The following is a 16,075-nucleotide window of genomic DNA, read 5'->3' as shown; positions in this document are numbered from 1 at the left end:
CACAATACAGTAAAACGTGCTTATAACAGTCTCTATGGACCTTTCCTTTTTCTTTATATTTACTTTCAGTAGTCTATTAAAATATCTTACACATATTTTGTTGATGGCCACACCTAATCCTTTATAATTTGTACAAGAATGTTCCTTCTGAAATAAGTTTCAGAAGACATCACTCACTGGTTTTCCTTTCAATTCAATTAAGTTCACACATCAGTGCCTTGAATTCCAAGAATTCCAAGTTTGTTATATTTTTAACAGGAAAAGTCTTAAAAAACATCATTTTTATGAAGTTAGGAAACAGGGATTATATGAAATGAAGAAAAACAACTTTCAGTAGCAAAACATTTATAATGCAACAATAATAGTTATAGCACAGATTCTCATTCTTCAGTACATACTGTGTATGCTATAAAATTAGCCATCCCGTAGCTACAAATGATGGGTTTTCTGGCAAACAACAAGCTACATATTGATCTTAATATGTTGAATTATCAGTATGATTAAACAATATAAATTTTTTCCAATGGGAATCCATAAGCAGTAAGACATACAGTTACCAGTGGTATCAGAAAGTAAGGTTTCCTAACAGACTGCTGTTGGAAACAAAAAGATGGACTTACACAATCAGACCTCATTTATACTATCACTGATATTCAGTCATTATTCATATTATGTTATGTTTTTGTATGAGTGGTCCCCCGCTAAAGTGCCTGTTGACATTTCTAAAACTACTCGACAGATTTTGATGAAATCTGATACTGGGGAACTACCCTAAACTTTGACAAATAGATTTAACACAGTAGTCACTTAGGGCAATAATGTCAGGTGGGATCTATGGGAGATAGGAGTTGAAGGAGACTGGATTTTGTTGGCCCAGGACAGGGTCCGGTGGAGGGCTTTGGTTAAGTCAGTGATGAATCTTCGGGTTCGGTAAGCCATCTAGTTAAGTCACTTAGGGCACCTTACGTTTTGATACATATAAATGATCAAATAGAATGTACGATACATATATTTTATGCAATTTTACTATTAGTTAACTGTAAATAAAATAAGCTGCTTCAGAAATACTATTTCTTATGAGGAATTTAAACAACACAAGACCTCTTGTTCTATCCTCATACCAATTTAGACAAATTAATTGCATGTTACGACTGCTTTGTCTTTTAGTGGTTTGTCTATGCCATCCATAGAGCTGTTGCTATCCTGTTTGCTGAGAAACTGGTGCAAACTAAGAGACAAGTTTGTGAATGAAGTTTACATATTGGTAACTCATAAAATAAATGTTAGAAATCTTCCAAAATCTTCACTGGTTTAGTTCTAAATATTTTTTTCTTTTCCCAACAAAAACATGTTCAATGTTGTCAAAAAGTTGCCTCCTGTCTGCTTTATGTACTAAAAGAAAAATTCACATATTGTCTCAGAGGGAATTTTCAATCCCCTTCATCCTGTAAATGAAAAAATATGCACAAAAGCCAATGTATTTTAATAAGATTTAATTCCTTTACTGTTATCAAAGAAGAATGTGTCAGATTGCCAAGGCAATATTTTACAATTTGGTTGAAGGTATATATGAAATTTCAATTATAAATTCCCTTGTTAGAATATTGCCAATTTATGCAGGTAGGTCAGTGGACTGTTATGTGTGGTCTATTAATAATCTAATTTTTAGAAACCATAACTCACTTTACAACATGGTAGTGATAGAATACAATGTGGCTAGGTTATATGAAGTCATATTAACTGCTGTGTTTATTTTATGACAGATTGTGAGGATAGGTACTGTACTTTCAGTATCTTCTATGTACCTTCTAATTCTGTTACATAAATACAAATGAGCCAGGTCTTTTTAATTCAAATAACTTGTACTTAAATATGCCATAACTTAACACTAAAATACTTAAAAATAGTAACTTTGTTATAGAACTTTATGCATGACTAGATACTTTTCCTTTGTACACAGTACTTAACAATGGAAAATAATTCTTTGTTCGAGTGGAACCCTGTTTTAACCAATCAGAAGACAGTGGAATGCATCCATCTCAAGCTTAGAATTTAACAAATATAACTATCAAATTTATGTACAATTTACCATACTTTTAAATATATATATATGTGTTCACGCACAAAGCTGAAAGTCGACAGTTGGCCATATGACTGCTCTGCCAGGCTGAACCACATTCTACAACATGACTTTCTATGTGCATGATACAGAACCAGTGTGATGACAAATACCTCAACTTGTGCCCATTCTCAGACTGGATGAATTTCTTTACTTAAACCTTTCCATTCTGATTTTTACTTAGCAAGAATGCCTCATTTTGTGTTTGTATGCAGTAAAGATAACTGTCATTATGCACAAATGGAGGTGTGGCTTCTCACATTCTTAGATGGAAATCTCTGCTTCTGACAGGAATATTTGTATGTAGCATGCCAGGTGACTCTAACATTACTTCTGTTGAGGAAGTGACAAAAATAATTTTAATTAACAAAGAAAAGAGTAGTAGTCACTGGTGTTCTTAATAAGAAATTTCATTTGTACCTATGATTAACTTTCCTATCAGTACAATGACTGAACTGACAGGGCGACTAAGTTAGGCCTGTGCAAACCAAATTTGGCTGATGCTTACATGGTGGTTTTATGTTGTGTGTAATTCATGTATATGTTGAAAAATAGCATACATGTATAGAGTGCTTTCAAGACTTCTTTAAATTTATCCCATTTATTAATTTTCCTGAAACTTCCTGCACTCAACTTTCTTACTTTGATTCCAGCCACAGTGCCAGATGAGATGTGAATCCACAAATAATGAGCCAGCTGGCCAGACCTCATGCACACATTAAGAGTGGTAACAGATGGGTGTGCAGCTTTGGTATCAGTAGAAAACTGAACTACCCAGAGAAGAACCTGTTACATGGATCGATCTGGGGTAAGTTACTGACTACATCGTACATTATTCATTCAGAAAGTAAATCAAAGACATATACTTCATACACAAAGGAATGGTGATTAGTTTCCCCTTAAGTGCTTTCATGTGTGTCTGAAAAAGGTTGATATTGGCAATGACATTTTTATTGTACAATACACTGTAATTTAACTGGAAGGAATCAGATAACATGGTGGAAACTTATCAGCTGAGGAATGGAACACACATTTTCTGTTAATTGGATGGTACTCATGTCATTTTTGAGTTGTGACAGTGTAGTTTTCTGTCCAAGAAGTCATAGTGTTCACAGAGAAATAATTACATTTCCCAGTTTCAATTTATCTGCTGCACTGTTTGTTGTAGAAAGTGTCTGAGCATGTTTTGTATGGTGCATATCTAACTGAGTGTATTAATGCACTGCCTTACTGTTCAGCAAAGTCAGATAGTACTAGACTGCTTTAAAACTAGAAACATAATTTCTTCACCTCTGTCATTCTGTCTAAGCTGCAGTACTGACTCACTTGCCATCACTGTTCCAACTGAACGTTTTTGTGTTCAGAATAAAACTGCTGCTCATATAATAGCCATACATTTAAAAATTAAGAGATTATTAAATTAATGATAACTGTAAAGCAAGTGTTCAATAAGCATGCAAAATCTCTTCTGCTACAAATAACCCCTGATTGAAATATATACCCTTGTAAACAATACATGGTTTTCATAAAATAACTCTGGTATTTACAATTTAAATATTTATTGAATATGATAAGATAGAATAATGAAACAAACTGTGTATTATTTTGATATAAGCAAACATGCTTCTTATAATTCACTTGCTGCCATGTGTGTTCCAACTGCAAGTGTAGATTCCAATATTCTTTCATTTAATGGTTGTGGAATTGTCACCTTCCAGTACACTTTGTCCCTTACATAACCCTCAAAAAAAAATCTAATGGACTGAAATCAAATGAATGGGGAAGTCAAGATATTGGTTTATGTTAATGAAACAGACTATCTGAGTAATGTAGGATTTGAGGTTCTCAAAGTGATGTGCAGTCTTCTGGACTGTAGCACTGTTTAGTCTGGTAGAAGTTTAACAATGTTTCAGACTGTTGCTGCAACATCATCTGGGCAATGAGTAAGCCATGCACGTAGAATCAGTCAGTCAAGGCAGAACTTTGATTGACTGGTTCCTGTATTTCAAGTGGTATACTCGTCACCCTGATAATTAAGGAAGCAAGGACCTCTGAAATGTTGGTAAACTTCTACCAGACTACATGGTGCTACAACCCATTAGAGAGTCATCTTCTGTCTCAACAATGTTATATTTTCTGATAAAGCAGCATGTTCTGGAATATAAATTAGTGCAACTGTTAAATTTGGGGTTAATATACTGGTAACACATCCAAAATAGTAAAAGAAAAGAAAAATTGTATTGTTACTTGCAAGTCACAATTTTGTTGTTGTTCTGTGTTATCACAATCAGTAAATATTTCAATTTTAAAATATAGGCATTCTCTTATGAAGAAGCTGAAAAACAAATTTTTACTTGCATGATATAAGGTACATAGACAATCAATGTATCAAACTTCATAATCAGGAAAACATCAATATAACACCAACAACAAAACTACTATAACCATTCAGGCTATATTTTCTCCAGTTTTGTTTAATAGGCATCCAAATTCCTGACTTCCTGGTAAGCTGCTTCTGTCCATCTCATTCAAATAGCTCATTATATAAATATATATATATTTCACTGAAATGCTTCAGGTTTTGATCCGACGTCCTGGCTTTACAAAGCCATTGCGGATTTTCCCATGTCCATTCCGTGCATCTCCATTCTGCCTGCACTTCCAGCTTTCAAATAAGATATCCGAGTCTGAATCAGATTCTGATTGCATGATTTTTCCATGTGTTACTGTTGAATTGAAAGAAATTATCATTAGCATTAGAACTGACTGGTGTGCAAAAATGACAAAACTGTCTAACTAAAGAACATGAAAGAATAAAACAAATTATGTAGATCTCAAGTACCATGCAGATGTGACGTGACTAGAGACTTCATGCACGCAACTGAATGCAACCTCCTTACCTCTGGGGATCATAGCATCATCCTCACCTTCATCCAGGAGTGAGTAGCATTGACGTTTGTGTGGCCGACGTGCACAGGCACGGTGGCACAGAGACATGACTCCCCAGCCACACCCAACCACTAGCAGAATACTGACAAACAGGACTATCACCACATACAGGATGCTCCAGTCTGAAACACCACCCAGCAGAGTATACATACTTAGATTATCAATCGCATAGTACACTTATATGACAATAGCGAGTATTTCTTAAGCTTTTTAATTCACAGGACTGACTGGGGCTGCACAGAGGCTATACACTAACTGACACTTTCAAAAACAACATTACAAATACAGGTGTTTTGTTTATGCACAATCTTGAACTCCAATTTAGTATATGGCAAGCTGAGAATTATCTTTTCTCATTGACTGCTGAGTGATCCAATGAGATCAAGGCAATGTAAAGAACTTAAGACAGATCTTTCAGGTTGCTGGAGAGTGCTGCATTTAAAGGGAACTTCTAAACAAACTTCTTCTTTACATACCTGTGGATGTTATGTTTTCAGACATATCAGTAATGAGTATGTAATCATTTTTCCAGACTTGCCAATGAAGACACTACCACCCACAAGAACTTGAGACAAAATATTAAATTTACCGCAGTTTGAGTCACCACTTCCAAGATGTTTTGTGATGAGGTTCTGCATCCAGAACGCCTCACAGAGGCACTGCCGAGTGGTCTGGTCACAGACACCATGACCTGCATGACATAATAAACAGTGCCACATTCACAACACAAATACTATATTTACACACGTGATGTAAGAATTTCTTTACACATTGCACATAGAAAAACCACACAAATGTTTCCTGCACATACTTATGTACATTGTGGGGGAGAGAATTCTGCGAGCACTGGGTCTGTTGTAGAAAACACAAAAATATACAAATAACAGTAAATGTAAATATGCCTATATATCTAAGTACCATAGCTTGAAGCTGTATAGGGGCTATACACATTCAAGCCCTCAGCATTAGATGTAGATGTACAGTCAGCTTCACATTCCACCTAATTTAACCGAAATCAAAGAATATGTAGGAACTTTGGGTAGGAAGTTGTGCGGGCCCGATGGTTGATCTGAAAATGAAGAGAGAAATTTCTACTTACCTCTAAGGAATACAATTCTGATTCATCAGCCCACAGCCTGTCACTTTACTAATTGAATTATGGACACCAGTTCCTTACTTTACAAAACAGTTCACAGTTTAAGCAAAATGGTTCAAAGAACAGTGTATGGCATTCTTTAAAACATATCCTTTACATTACAGGAAGCTCCTGAGAAGCACAGTGATGACTCATCTGTACTGTATGCCATATACCTGAGCAGTTATTTTGGCACACAGTGGTCTGAATGTTGGCCACAGACAGCTCCAGTAGCCCTGAGTCTTGCATCAGCTTCTCCTTCAGTCTTGCTACAACAGCTGGGCCTGGCAACACACCTTTGCCATTTCTCTGTTCCACATAGAACACAATGACTGCTCTGCCTGTGTGATCTTCTGTACGCAGTTCGCGCACATGTATTTCTGCTTCATCACGCAGCAGCAATGACAGCTTCATCTCCAGCGAAGATTCTTGGGCCTTTGTCAACATGTGGCCCTCAATGTTCAGTGTTAGTTCAACCAAATGGAACAAATGTGGATCTGCAGATGCAAACATCTAATTGTAGTATGCAACCACAAAGACAGGTATTTACAGAAATATTATGAACTATTTTTACCTGCAGCGTTATAAGGTTCTTATAACACCCCCCTCCCCCAAATTTCAGATTCTAAAACTACATGACAATCATAACACCATTCACCTGGACTGCCTGATAAATCTGCTAATGAATCCTAATGAGTACAAGGTCAATAAAGTTCACATATTCACAACATATTTCTCTAAGATCCATTTTAATATTATTCTTTCGTCTATAAGTAGGTGTCCAAAGTGGTGTCTTTTCTTCAGGTTTTTAAAACAAAATTTGTGTTTTTTCCCTCCGTGAGTACTACATATGAAGCTGTATCTAAATACAGAAAATACAAAGTTCAGACAGTAACCATTGTCATAAAATGCTACATTTGATTTCTTTTTCCAAGAGCTGGGAAAAACCAATGGGAGGATCCTCACAAGCCAAAATGCTGACATAAAGCAACTAAATAATATCAAAATTAAATAAACATATCAATTCAGTATAGCAAAGGTGAACAATATAAATATGTGCACTGTAGCATACTCTTATTTAAATAACTTCCTGTATCACTTACCATTTTTAACAATGACAGAGATTGTGTCTTCATGTGTTTCACCCTGTTCATCAGTAACACGTAGACTGAAGACATAGCGGCCAGGTACTACATCTGTGAGCTGAAGAAGAATATCTGTTAGTGCTCTCATGGCAGTGACACATACTTTCCATTTTCCCAAGCAAAGAGGATTAGATACTATATACATGTTTTCTCTAATTTCCATGATAATTTTTTGTGCATATGGAGAAGGTACAGAAATCATAAAAAATGGCCTGCTTTAAACATTGTATATGTTTTAATAATGTTAGGAATGTTAGAGACAGTTTAAAATTGGCCACAACTTACCATCAGCACAGGCAAGTGATCAGAGTTGGCTATGACTCGCCCAAGTGCAAGACTACTTGGCTCTCGTATCCATTCCCACTTAACTATGCCAAGGTCATCACTTGACAGAGAGCCATTCAATATGATAACACTAACTGGGAGAATGACAGTTTGATCCTCTCCAGCACGTGCGATGGGCTTGGCATTCTTGTCTGTAAAACAAGAAAGTCAATAGAACAAATATTATTAAGTTGTTAGTCATCTGAAGTATATGTAAAATACATTACATTTCAGAAGTAAGATTATTTTCATCTTCAGATGACTAATTATCACTGTACTCCATTATACTGGTTATTATACTCATAATATCCTGGGTTGTCACTCAGCTGTGACTAACTCAAGTAAGCTTGCAGACTGTGGCGTGAATCATAATTTTACATTTAACATCCCTGGTACCTTTTCAAAGCTGTTTTATTGCCCCCTTCTGTAGGCATATAACATCTTAATGCATTTCTCATACAAATCCTGTACTACAAAAAGAAACTATAAACAAAAATAATATGCATAGTCTGACAAATACAAAAGGAAAACACAGCATACTGGGAAACAAACTTACTTTGTGTGACAGTGATCACAACTGAATCACTGGCATTGTTGTGATTATCATCAGTTACAGTCAGTTGGATTTCATACTCTCCTTTTGTCAGCTCAGTCACATTTGTGTGAGAACTGTTGCTAGCAGAAAACACCACTTTACTGGGACCCCTATGAGAACAGTCACAAAAACAGCAGTGTTGTTAAGCAGGATTACAGGTTTTTGCGATGGTGGATCTGAAGATGACTTTCTTTTGGATTGTTGCACCATGTAGTCTGGTAGAAGTTTACCAATCCATCATCAGGGTCATTGCCCTGATGATGGAGGTAGCAAGGACCTCTGAAACGTTGGTAAACTTCTACCAGACTACATGGCGCAACAACCCAGAAAACAGCTATCTTCAGCAGTATAGTTAATTCTACAATGTGAACAACAATTGGATCAATGGTAAAGATATGCAGAAGTTCTAAACTAAATCTCTGGTGGTACAGATGACCAACTCCATCACTGATGGCAGGAAATTTAATTATTTCATAACAGCTGCAGAAACCATTTATCTTAATAATTGGAAATTCAATAAATATAACACGGACTTCCCTTTTCATATATAAAATCTTTGGAGACTGCCACTAAATGGTTAAACTGAAAAAAGACTCACTGCATCGACACTAACTAGGAATTTTGTTCATATTCTTTGACATGAGCAGAAACAAGAATTTTAACTGTGCATTCACCCGAGCTGTTCCCATTTCCAAGCAGTTATTTGAATGTCATCACTGCTCTGAGATCCATCCAACAGCACCCATGTCTGAGGCAAAGAAACAGTAATGTCCTTCCCAGCATTAGCTGTAAAATAAATATTGGTTAATTTGAGTGATGAAACACAACCTTCTTTTTCCTGGCATTACTACTTGATTCAGTCTTTGGTTTCCTAAACATAAAGGCAAAACTCAATTGATTTAACAGAAGTGAATCACAGCTAATGAAAACTGTACAGGTCAGTGTAAAATTATTGTCTAACAGATGATACACACATATTTCATGTATGAACAAAATATTACAAAAGTGTATCACTTTAAATGTCTGAATGCTCTTCTATTCTCAAAATTTGGATGTATGAATGTAAACAAGTAATAATTTTAAATAGCTGTTTCCAAAACATAGCCATGCAATCAAAGGAAATGTGGACAACTCATCACATACCAACTGGAGGCTTGTTTGTGGGTGGCTTCACAAAGACATGGACCTCAGCTGAGGAAGATTGCCCTGAGTTATCTGTAACCTTCAGGACGAACGTGTACATCCCTTCCTCTAAGTTTGATAGTTGGAGATACGGTGTCCGGGTGTTCTACAAAGAATGGTAAAATTTCATTACATGCTTCAAGAAATGAAACATAATCAAAACCTGGAGAGATCATTAATCTGCATTATTGTAACCATTTATCATCCAATGAAAGATATATGAAAGATAGAATATCGGAGAAAGACAAATAAATTTTAAATAAAGGCTGTTTCATATCATTACTAAAATTTGGAATTAATGTATGGGCATGGATCAATAAGCAACTTAAGGACTCTAAATTCCACTGGGATGAGATTGCTGAAAGTCATACACTGGAGTAACCAGGAGAAATAAAACAAAAGATGAGGCTGCTGTTAAGAGAACAAAGAATCTTCAGAAGATATATTGCAGAAATTAAGATGAGTGAGATTTGGGTTTCTCATGGTGATGAAGATGTCTTCGGTGTTGTAATGCTATGTGGACTTGATCTACATGCAAGTCCACATGTTAAAACCCAGAAAACAAATATTAAAGACTAAAATAGTTTGGCTATGCTGCATGAACAGATAATGACAGAATACTAGGAGCAGGTCCAGGCATAAATCAAATCATGAATGAGGTGGAGAGATCAGGCAAATGGAGACAGATATAACAGGAAAGCATGCAGATACATGCAAGTGAAGAGGATGTGAGGACAGAAGGAAGCAGAAAGAGCTTTACAAAGTTACAACCTGCAAAAACTTAAACATCCGTGTGCTGGTCAGGATGATGACAACCTGTAAATTTCACAGTAGTTCTAATTAACCATTAACTTACTCAAGATATAAGAGCAGCGCCCTACCTGCATGTCTACAGCTTTGTCCTGATCAGATGGGCTTTTAGTCCATTCCCAGCTGGCGATACCTCTGTCATCTGTGCTCAGACTGCCATTCAGTGTAAGCTTGTTGTGTGGAAGGTACATAATGATGTCCTGCCCTGCATTGGCTTCAGGAGGATAATCTGTCACTTTCAAAACAGTTATGTTGGCAGTTGTGGAGTTAGTTACATGGTGTGAGTCTTCAACAGTCAACCTGAATCAGATTTTAATTTGATGAATGGAATGTGCCAGCCTGGTCTGTTGTGCCTCATTTCTCCTGGTGCTCAAATGTTTTGACATGTTTAGTAACTGAATCCCATTTTCTTGCCTACTTTCCTATTTCCTTTCCTACTCAGCTTCCAGTCTGATGATAATGAACCACTGCAGTTAGACATATGTAATATTATATGGAGACAGGTCATGAACATACTTACAAACTTTGTATTTCATATGTTATCAATGATAAATATGATGATAATATGAAATTTTTAGATTATGTCTGTCAAATTTAACAGAGTCTAAATCTGCACTAGTCAAAATTATGCATAGAAATGGATCACTAAATTTCACTATTAATTTATATTCCTCTTTGCCTCACCTTATAGCACTGAAGGAAGTAATGGTGTAATTTATTACCATTTTGATAAGAATATAAAATAGAGAAATTTCTTATCTGATTAAAGAATTTAAATTAAATATGGCACAAAATGCATGTGATATCTTGTCAACTTGAAGTATTGAATCCAAATACTCACTTGAAAGTGTAGTTTCCAGGTACCACCAGATTGTCAAGCTGAAGTGTGGATGTGTCTTGTAAATGAGGCTGGTAACCTAGAGGCCCCTGCTGTAGTTCCCAATGCCAGCTCACAATTTTATCATCATCACTACTACTGGAGCCATCCAGAACTGCTCCACTGTTTGGGAGCTTCACTGTTTGGGATGATGGGGAGATCACAGCAACCGGGGGTGTGTTGATATGCTTTGCTGTACAAATCACACGAACAGCTGACCAATACGTTATAATACATTTATGGCTTAACATATCTGCTATAACATTACTCATTTAGTACTTTATAAATTCAGGGCATGAAATAACTCAAACTTCTACATATATCCAAATAACAGTTTTATAATGTTGGGATTTGAAAAGACATATAACTTGAAGCAAAACTTAAAGAACACTGAAAACTGTATGGCATGTCATGGTTGATACTGCAGCACAAATATAAGAGTTATGTGGTGGACATTATTCTAGTCCACATTCTCATACCCCATTTCACTCAATTTTAGTTTAATATATCAACCCTTCCATGTCTAGGTCTCACAAATGGTCTCTTTTCTTCAGGTTTTCCGATCAAAACACTATATGCATCTCTCAAATGTCCCATTCAAGCTACATTTCCTGTCTCTTCCTCCTGGATTTGATCATCCTAATAATATTTGATAAAGAGCACACATTATGAAGTTCTTCATTATGCAGTTCTCTGTAGCCTCCTCTAACTTAGGTCAAAATATTCTGCTCAGCACCGTGTTCTCAAACACCCTTAATGAGAGAGACCGAGTTTCAAGCACATACCAAAGAACATGTAAAATTATAGTTTCACATATTTAATCTTTAAATCTTTAGTTAGCACTCATTCTTCATATTTGGGAGGTCCAAGATTGAAATCTAGGCCCAGATTCTGGCTATCCTGACCAAGGTGTTTTGTGGGTAGTTGCAGTCCCTCCATGCAAATGTTGGAATAAAACATTAAATTAGGCTATGGCCACTTCCTTCCATATCCTTTCCCATTAATTATTAATTTATCATCTTATCATTCAGTATTATATATTCTGAGCTACTAAATGCATTGTTAAATTATCAAAAATTAAATAAATATGAGGCGAGAAGACAGATTCAATTGTAACAAGCATTAACTAAAATATCCTGAACAGATTTATGTCTCACAGTCATCCAAGTATGTCACTGGGTTAGTGCAAGGTTTTGGATTTTGATATAAGGCCTGAACAAAATTTAACTCTCATTTTACCAAGTCTGTGAAGTCTTAGGCTTACAGCCATATTGTGGATGAAAAGTATCAGGGGTTGTCTACATAAAGGTGTGCTGAAAGTAAAAAATATGAAAAGATCAGTGTATTCATAATTAAGTAACTGTGCACAAGAAGTATACAAATGGTGGTGTAATTTTTACTCTGAATGTGTAGCACAAATCTGTTCCTACTTAGTACTAGTATTACTCACGTGGCAGCACAGTTACGTTGGCATATGTCTCACCATATGCTCCTGGTGCAGAGACGCTAACTTTAAACATGTACAGGCCTTCAATGAGATGGCTCAGTTTCAGAGTTTCTCCATTCTGATCATTCATGATGCCACTGTTGACACCCTCAGGCTGTGCAAGGAAAGTCCACTCATACTTATAGTGTTCACCTGTACAAAAAAAGAAGGTACTATGAAATAAGGGTGGTTAAGTTTTTAAAGGTTTCTGACTGGTGTATTAAATTGTGATAAATAGTTATTTTGGAATTTGTCCATCATCTAAATATTGTAATATCTCACCTCAAACCTGGTACAGGTTTGGGACTAGCTCAAATAGGGAGCCAAACAAATAGGTTTTTTCTGCAACCCCCCCCTTTTTGAAGGATTACATGTTACAAAACTAATGAATCATTATGAAAACATGCCATTGGGCCCTATTTATTGTCAGTTTAATCTAGTAATTAAAACTACTGTACTAAGACCCATTTTACTTCTTTGTCCTTACCTTCCAAAGAGCCTCATACCATGAAAATATTGCAATTTAAATTATATACTCATTTACTGTATACTGATATATTAAAAATAGAGCTCATGTAAATCTGTGATTTAACAGCACATGAGTGATTATGGAAAATGGTTGCAAACTGCTTAGAATGATGTCTAACCTTATTTATGTAGATGGCTATTTTCTGGGATGTTGCACCATGCACAGTTTGCCCTGATAATGGAGGCAGTAAGAACCTCTGAAATGTTGTCAGTTTCTACCACACTACATAGCGCAGCATCCCAGAACAAGCCATCTTGATAATCGCCATGAGAACCTGAAATCTCAACCTTATTTCTATTTGTAATAGGGCATCTAATGATCTTATAAGTGCTTTAAGGATTAATAACCCTAGTAGAGATTTTAAGAAAAATGATATACCTGGTTGTTCTGCAGGGACAGTATATGCTGATAGTGTAACCTCGTTTTCTGGAAGACGAACTTCTTTTGAGATGGCTGATACAACAAGTTGCTTGATGGGTCTGCTTGTGGTTGCTTCTTGAATGAATGGGTCTGTTCTACCTCCCAGTTCTCCTTCTGAATATATCTAATTCATCACAAACAAACCATGTGTACAAAGTTTTATAAGAAACAAACAGATCAAATTGTTCTTCAGTAGGAAGTGCACTGATATCCTATCAAGGAAGACAGACTTCTGAAAACATCTTTCTTGAACTCAAGAGCATCTAGAATGTATTTGTAATTATATTTCCAGCAGCACAATATGTTCCAGTATCCAGTAATGTTTTTCCAGTGTAAGCGTGTTACACATGGTTTTACTTATGTACACAAAAACTTCTGTGACGTTCTTAAATAAGTACATTTCACTTATATGTACACAGTTTTTTTTATGACTCCAATTTTATGGATAGGTCTATACATACACTAAGGATCCAAGCCCAATACTATTTTTAAACTTATTGCATCAGTATTGTATGCAGTCGGAACTAGAAACTCTTTCTGGGGGGGTAAAGCAACTAGAATGTGAAGCTGACCACTGACCTCCAACTAGTGCTAAAATTAAGAATGTGTGAAGCTTTATTTCTTCTCCCAAATACATCTTCATGGCACCATGGTTTCCTTACCACGTTAATGCCATTTTCAAAATCATGCTGTTTTTGCTTTCGGTAATATTATTCACTCAATGAGGGTACATGACAGAATAATACAAACCTTAGTCGGGTGGAGAACAGCTGGTGTGACAGCTGGTAGTTCAGCATGGAATGTTTTCATTGTGTTGTTGGACCTGAATTTACCTGTAGCTGAAACAGACATGCAAAATACATTTTAACAAAGTCCTTTGCAGTGATTATGAAGAACATAATTCATTCATAAGAGCAACCTCACATATTTCATTCATAGAGTTCTGGTACATTATGCACTGAGAAGCAAAACCAAGCTGAGATCCAAACTGATTACAGAGATTTATAGAGTCACCAAAACTGTCATCATTGCATTAATATGGGAAAAAGTTTACACTGGTAGAAAAATGAGTTGAAATTAAGGGTATGGTTTGGGTTACCAATCCTGTTTGGTTTAGTTTAGGATAGTTTGGCCTGTAAGGTTATTTCAGGTAAGGCTAAGATCTCAGGCCCAAATTATATTCTGCACTGTTACAAGAAGAAATTGTGCCAAGCTATTTTCCATCTTTTAATAAACATATCCTCTTACACCATCAAACCCTGTATCCTAATTTTACTCCACATACTAACCAACAGGAGTACATATGCCAGTGGAATTTCGTTGGTAATCCTCCACACATTGGCATATCCCATTGCGAGAATGTTTGACAATCTGCACGCATACTTCATTCACAGGACAATCCACAACCACACCAACTTCACAATTATAATGGATTTCAGCAAGATCCATTGCTGAGTTTTTACTGTAAAAAAGATCACAAAAGTAAAAAGGCAACATGCTTTATTTTTATACATTTTATGTTTCCTACATAAATATGATGCATGACAACATAATAAAAGGAACATACTTCTTGTAGTCATTTGCCCATGTAGATTCAATGATGTCTTTCCAAGTTTCAGATGGAGATACAGGTTGAACAAGTATCATGCTAACGTGGTTGCCAAATTTTGGCTCTGGACGGAACAGTGGTGCACAAAGTTCACTAGTAATACACATGATCTAAAGATAAGAAGAAACAGACTCTCATTCATGAAATTTATAAACTTAATTTAGAGTAAATCATACAGTGACAAAATCAAAGTATGTTGACATACTTGGTAACAAGTTGAATCATGCATGAAAACAACATTGCAACCTTCTTCTTCACAGCAACTTGTAATGCAATCCTCCAAAGAATGTATATCATCCTTCTTTGAGTAAGAACCTGCTGTTTCATTTCCTCTTGGAGCAAAACTAGTGAAAACACTCAAGTAAATCCGTGGACACAACTGTCTCAATTGTGGGTTTAATTTATATTCATGTCCCAGGCACACAGATAGAAACCACACCCACAAAACAAAATAAATAAATGTTGTAATTGTATTCCTTCGACCAGTCAGCATTTTAGACGAGTGTACCTTACATGCTGAAAATAAAAATAAATTGCATATATCAATGTGCCCACAAAACCACACCAAGCCCATACAAACTCCAGAAGTGAAATAAACTTTTAACAAAACACATTAATATAAACACCTGTCCCGGCTAATTATGAACAGGTGTTATTCCACTTGTGTTATAAAAATTAAATGAATATTTATGAGCCTTATCAACCTTCAGTTATATGGGGCCCCTACAACTCCTGATGTCAAATAAATGTGTCATCACCAAAACTTGGCCAATCAAATGGTAGCATTTCAGTTTCTCAGCTGATTGTTTCGACAAGGATCGGATTTATTCGTGCAGAGGTAAGGGTATAAAAGCTACAAACACAATTCGTAAATTGTGGTTACATTGGTTTAAGT

The 16,075-nt window shown here is 36.0% G+C and overlaps 1 protein-coding gene and 1 long non-coding RNA gene across 4 annotated transcripts; one reads left to right on the top strand and one right to left on the bottom strand.

Annotated features, from left to right (window-relative positions):
* Positions 1-328: 328 nt before the first annotated feature.
* Positions 329-16,028, bottom strand: LOC110836193 (dyslexia-associated protein KIAA0319-like protein). Of its 3 annotated transcripts, XM_022077109.2 has the most exons (18): positions 15,885-16,028; positions 15,386-15,696; positions 15,139-15,290; positions 14,861-15,033; positions 14,322-14,410; positions 13,530-13,695; positions 12,587-12,775; positions 11,101-11,329; positions 10,331-10,559; positions 9,411-9,555; positions 8,942-9,053; positions 8,229-8,377; positions 7,634-7,824; positions 7,307-7,406; positions 6,380-6,700; positions 5,658-5,759; positions 5,020-5,190; positions 329-4,845 (listed from the first exon to the last, which is right to left on the bottom strand). In XM_022077109.2, exons 2-18 carry the CDS (start codon positions 15,671-15,673, stop codon positions 4,694-4,696), a joined length of 2,958 nt encoding a protein of 985 aa, XP_021932801.1. In that variant the 5' UTR covers positions 15,674-15,696; positions 15,885-16,028; the 3' UTR covers positions 329-4,693. The 3 variants fall into 3 exon arrangements, with proteins under 3 accessions (XP_021932801.1, XP_021932799.1, XP_021932800.1); XM_022077107.2 differs by lacking the exon at positions 15,885-16,028 and having other exon boundaries at positions 15,386-15,858; XM_022077108.2 differs by lacking the exon at positions 15,885-16,028 and having other exon boundaries at positions 5,047-5,190; positions 15,386-15,858.
* On the top strand, positions 5,710-6,933 carry LOC147872108 (uncharacterized). The gene is made up of 2 exons (XR_015537974.1): positions 5,710-5,820; positions 6,329-6,933. It is a non-coding gene; the product is annotated as an uncharacterized LOC147872108 (long non-coding RNA).
* Positions 16,029-16,075: the final 47 nt, after the last annotated feature.

Source organism: Zootermopsis nevadensis, unplaced genomic scaffold (assembly GCF_977971745.1).
Source record: "Zootermopsis nevadensis isolate Lab colony 2312 unplaced genomic scaffold, Znev_1.0 Znev_ptg000030l, whole genome shotgun sequence".
Taxonomy (NCBI): domain Eukaryota; kingdom Metazoa; phylum Arthropoda; class Insecta; order Blattodea; family Termopsidae; genus Zootermopsis; species Zootermopsis nevadensis.
Note: the sequence above shows the minus strand (reverse complement) of the source record. Positions and strands in the feature narration are given on the sequence as shown.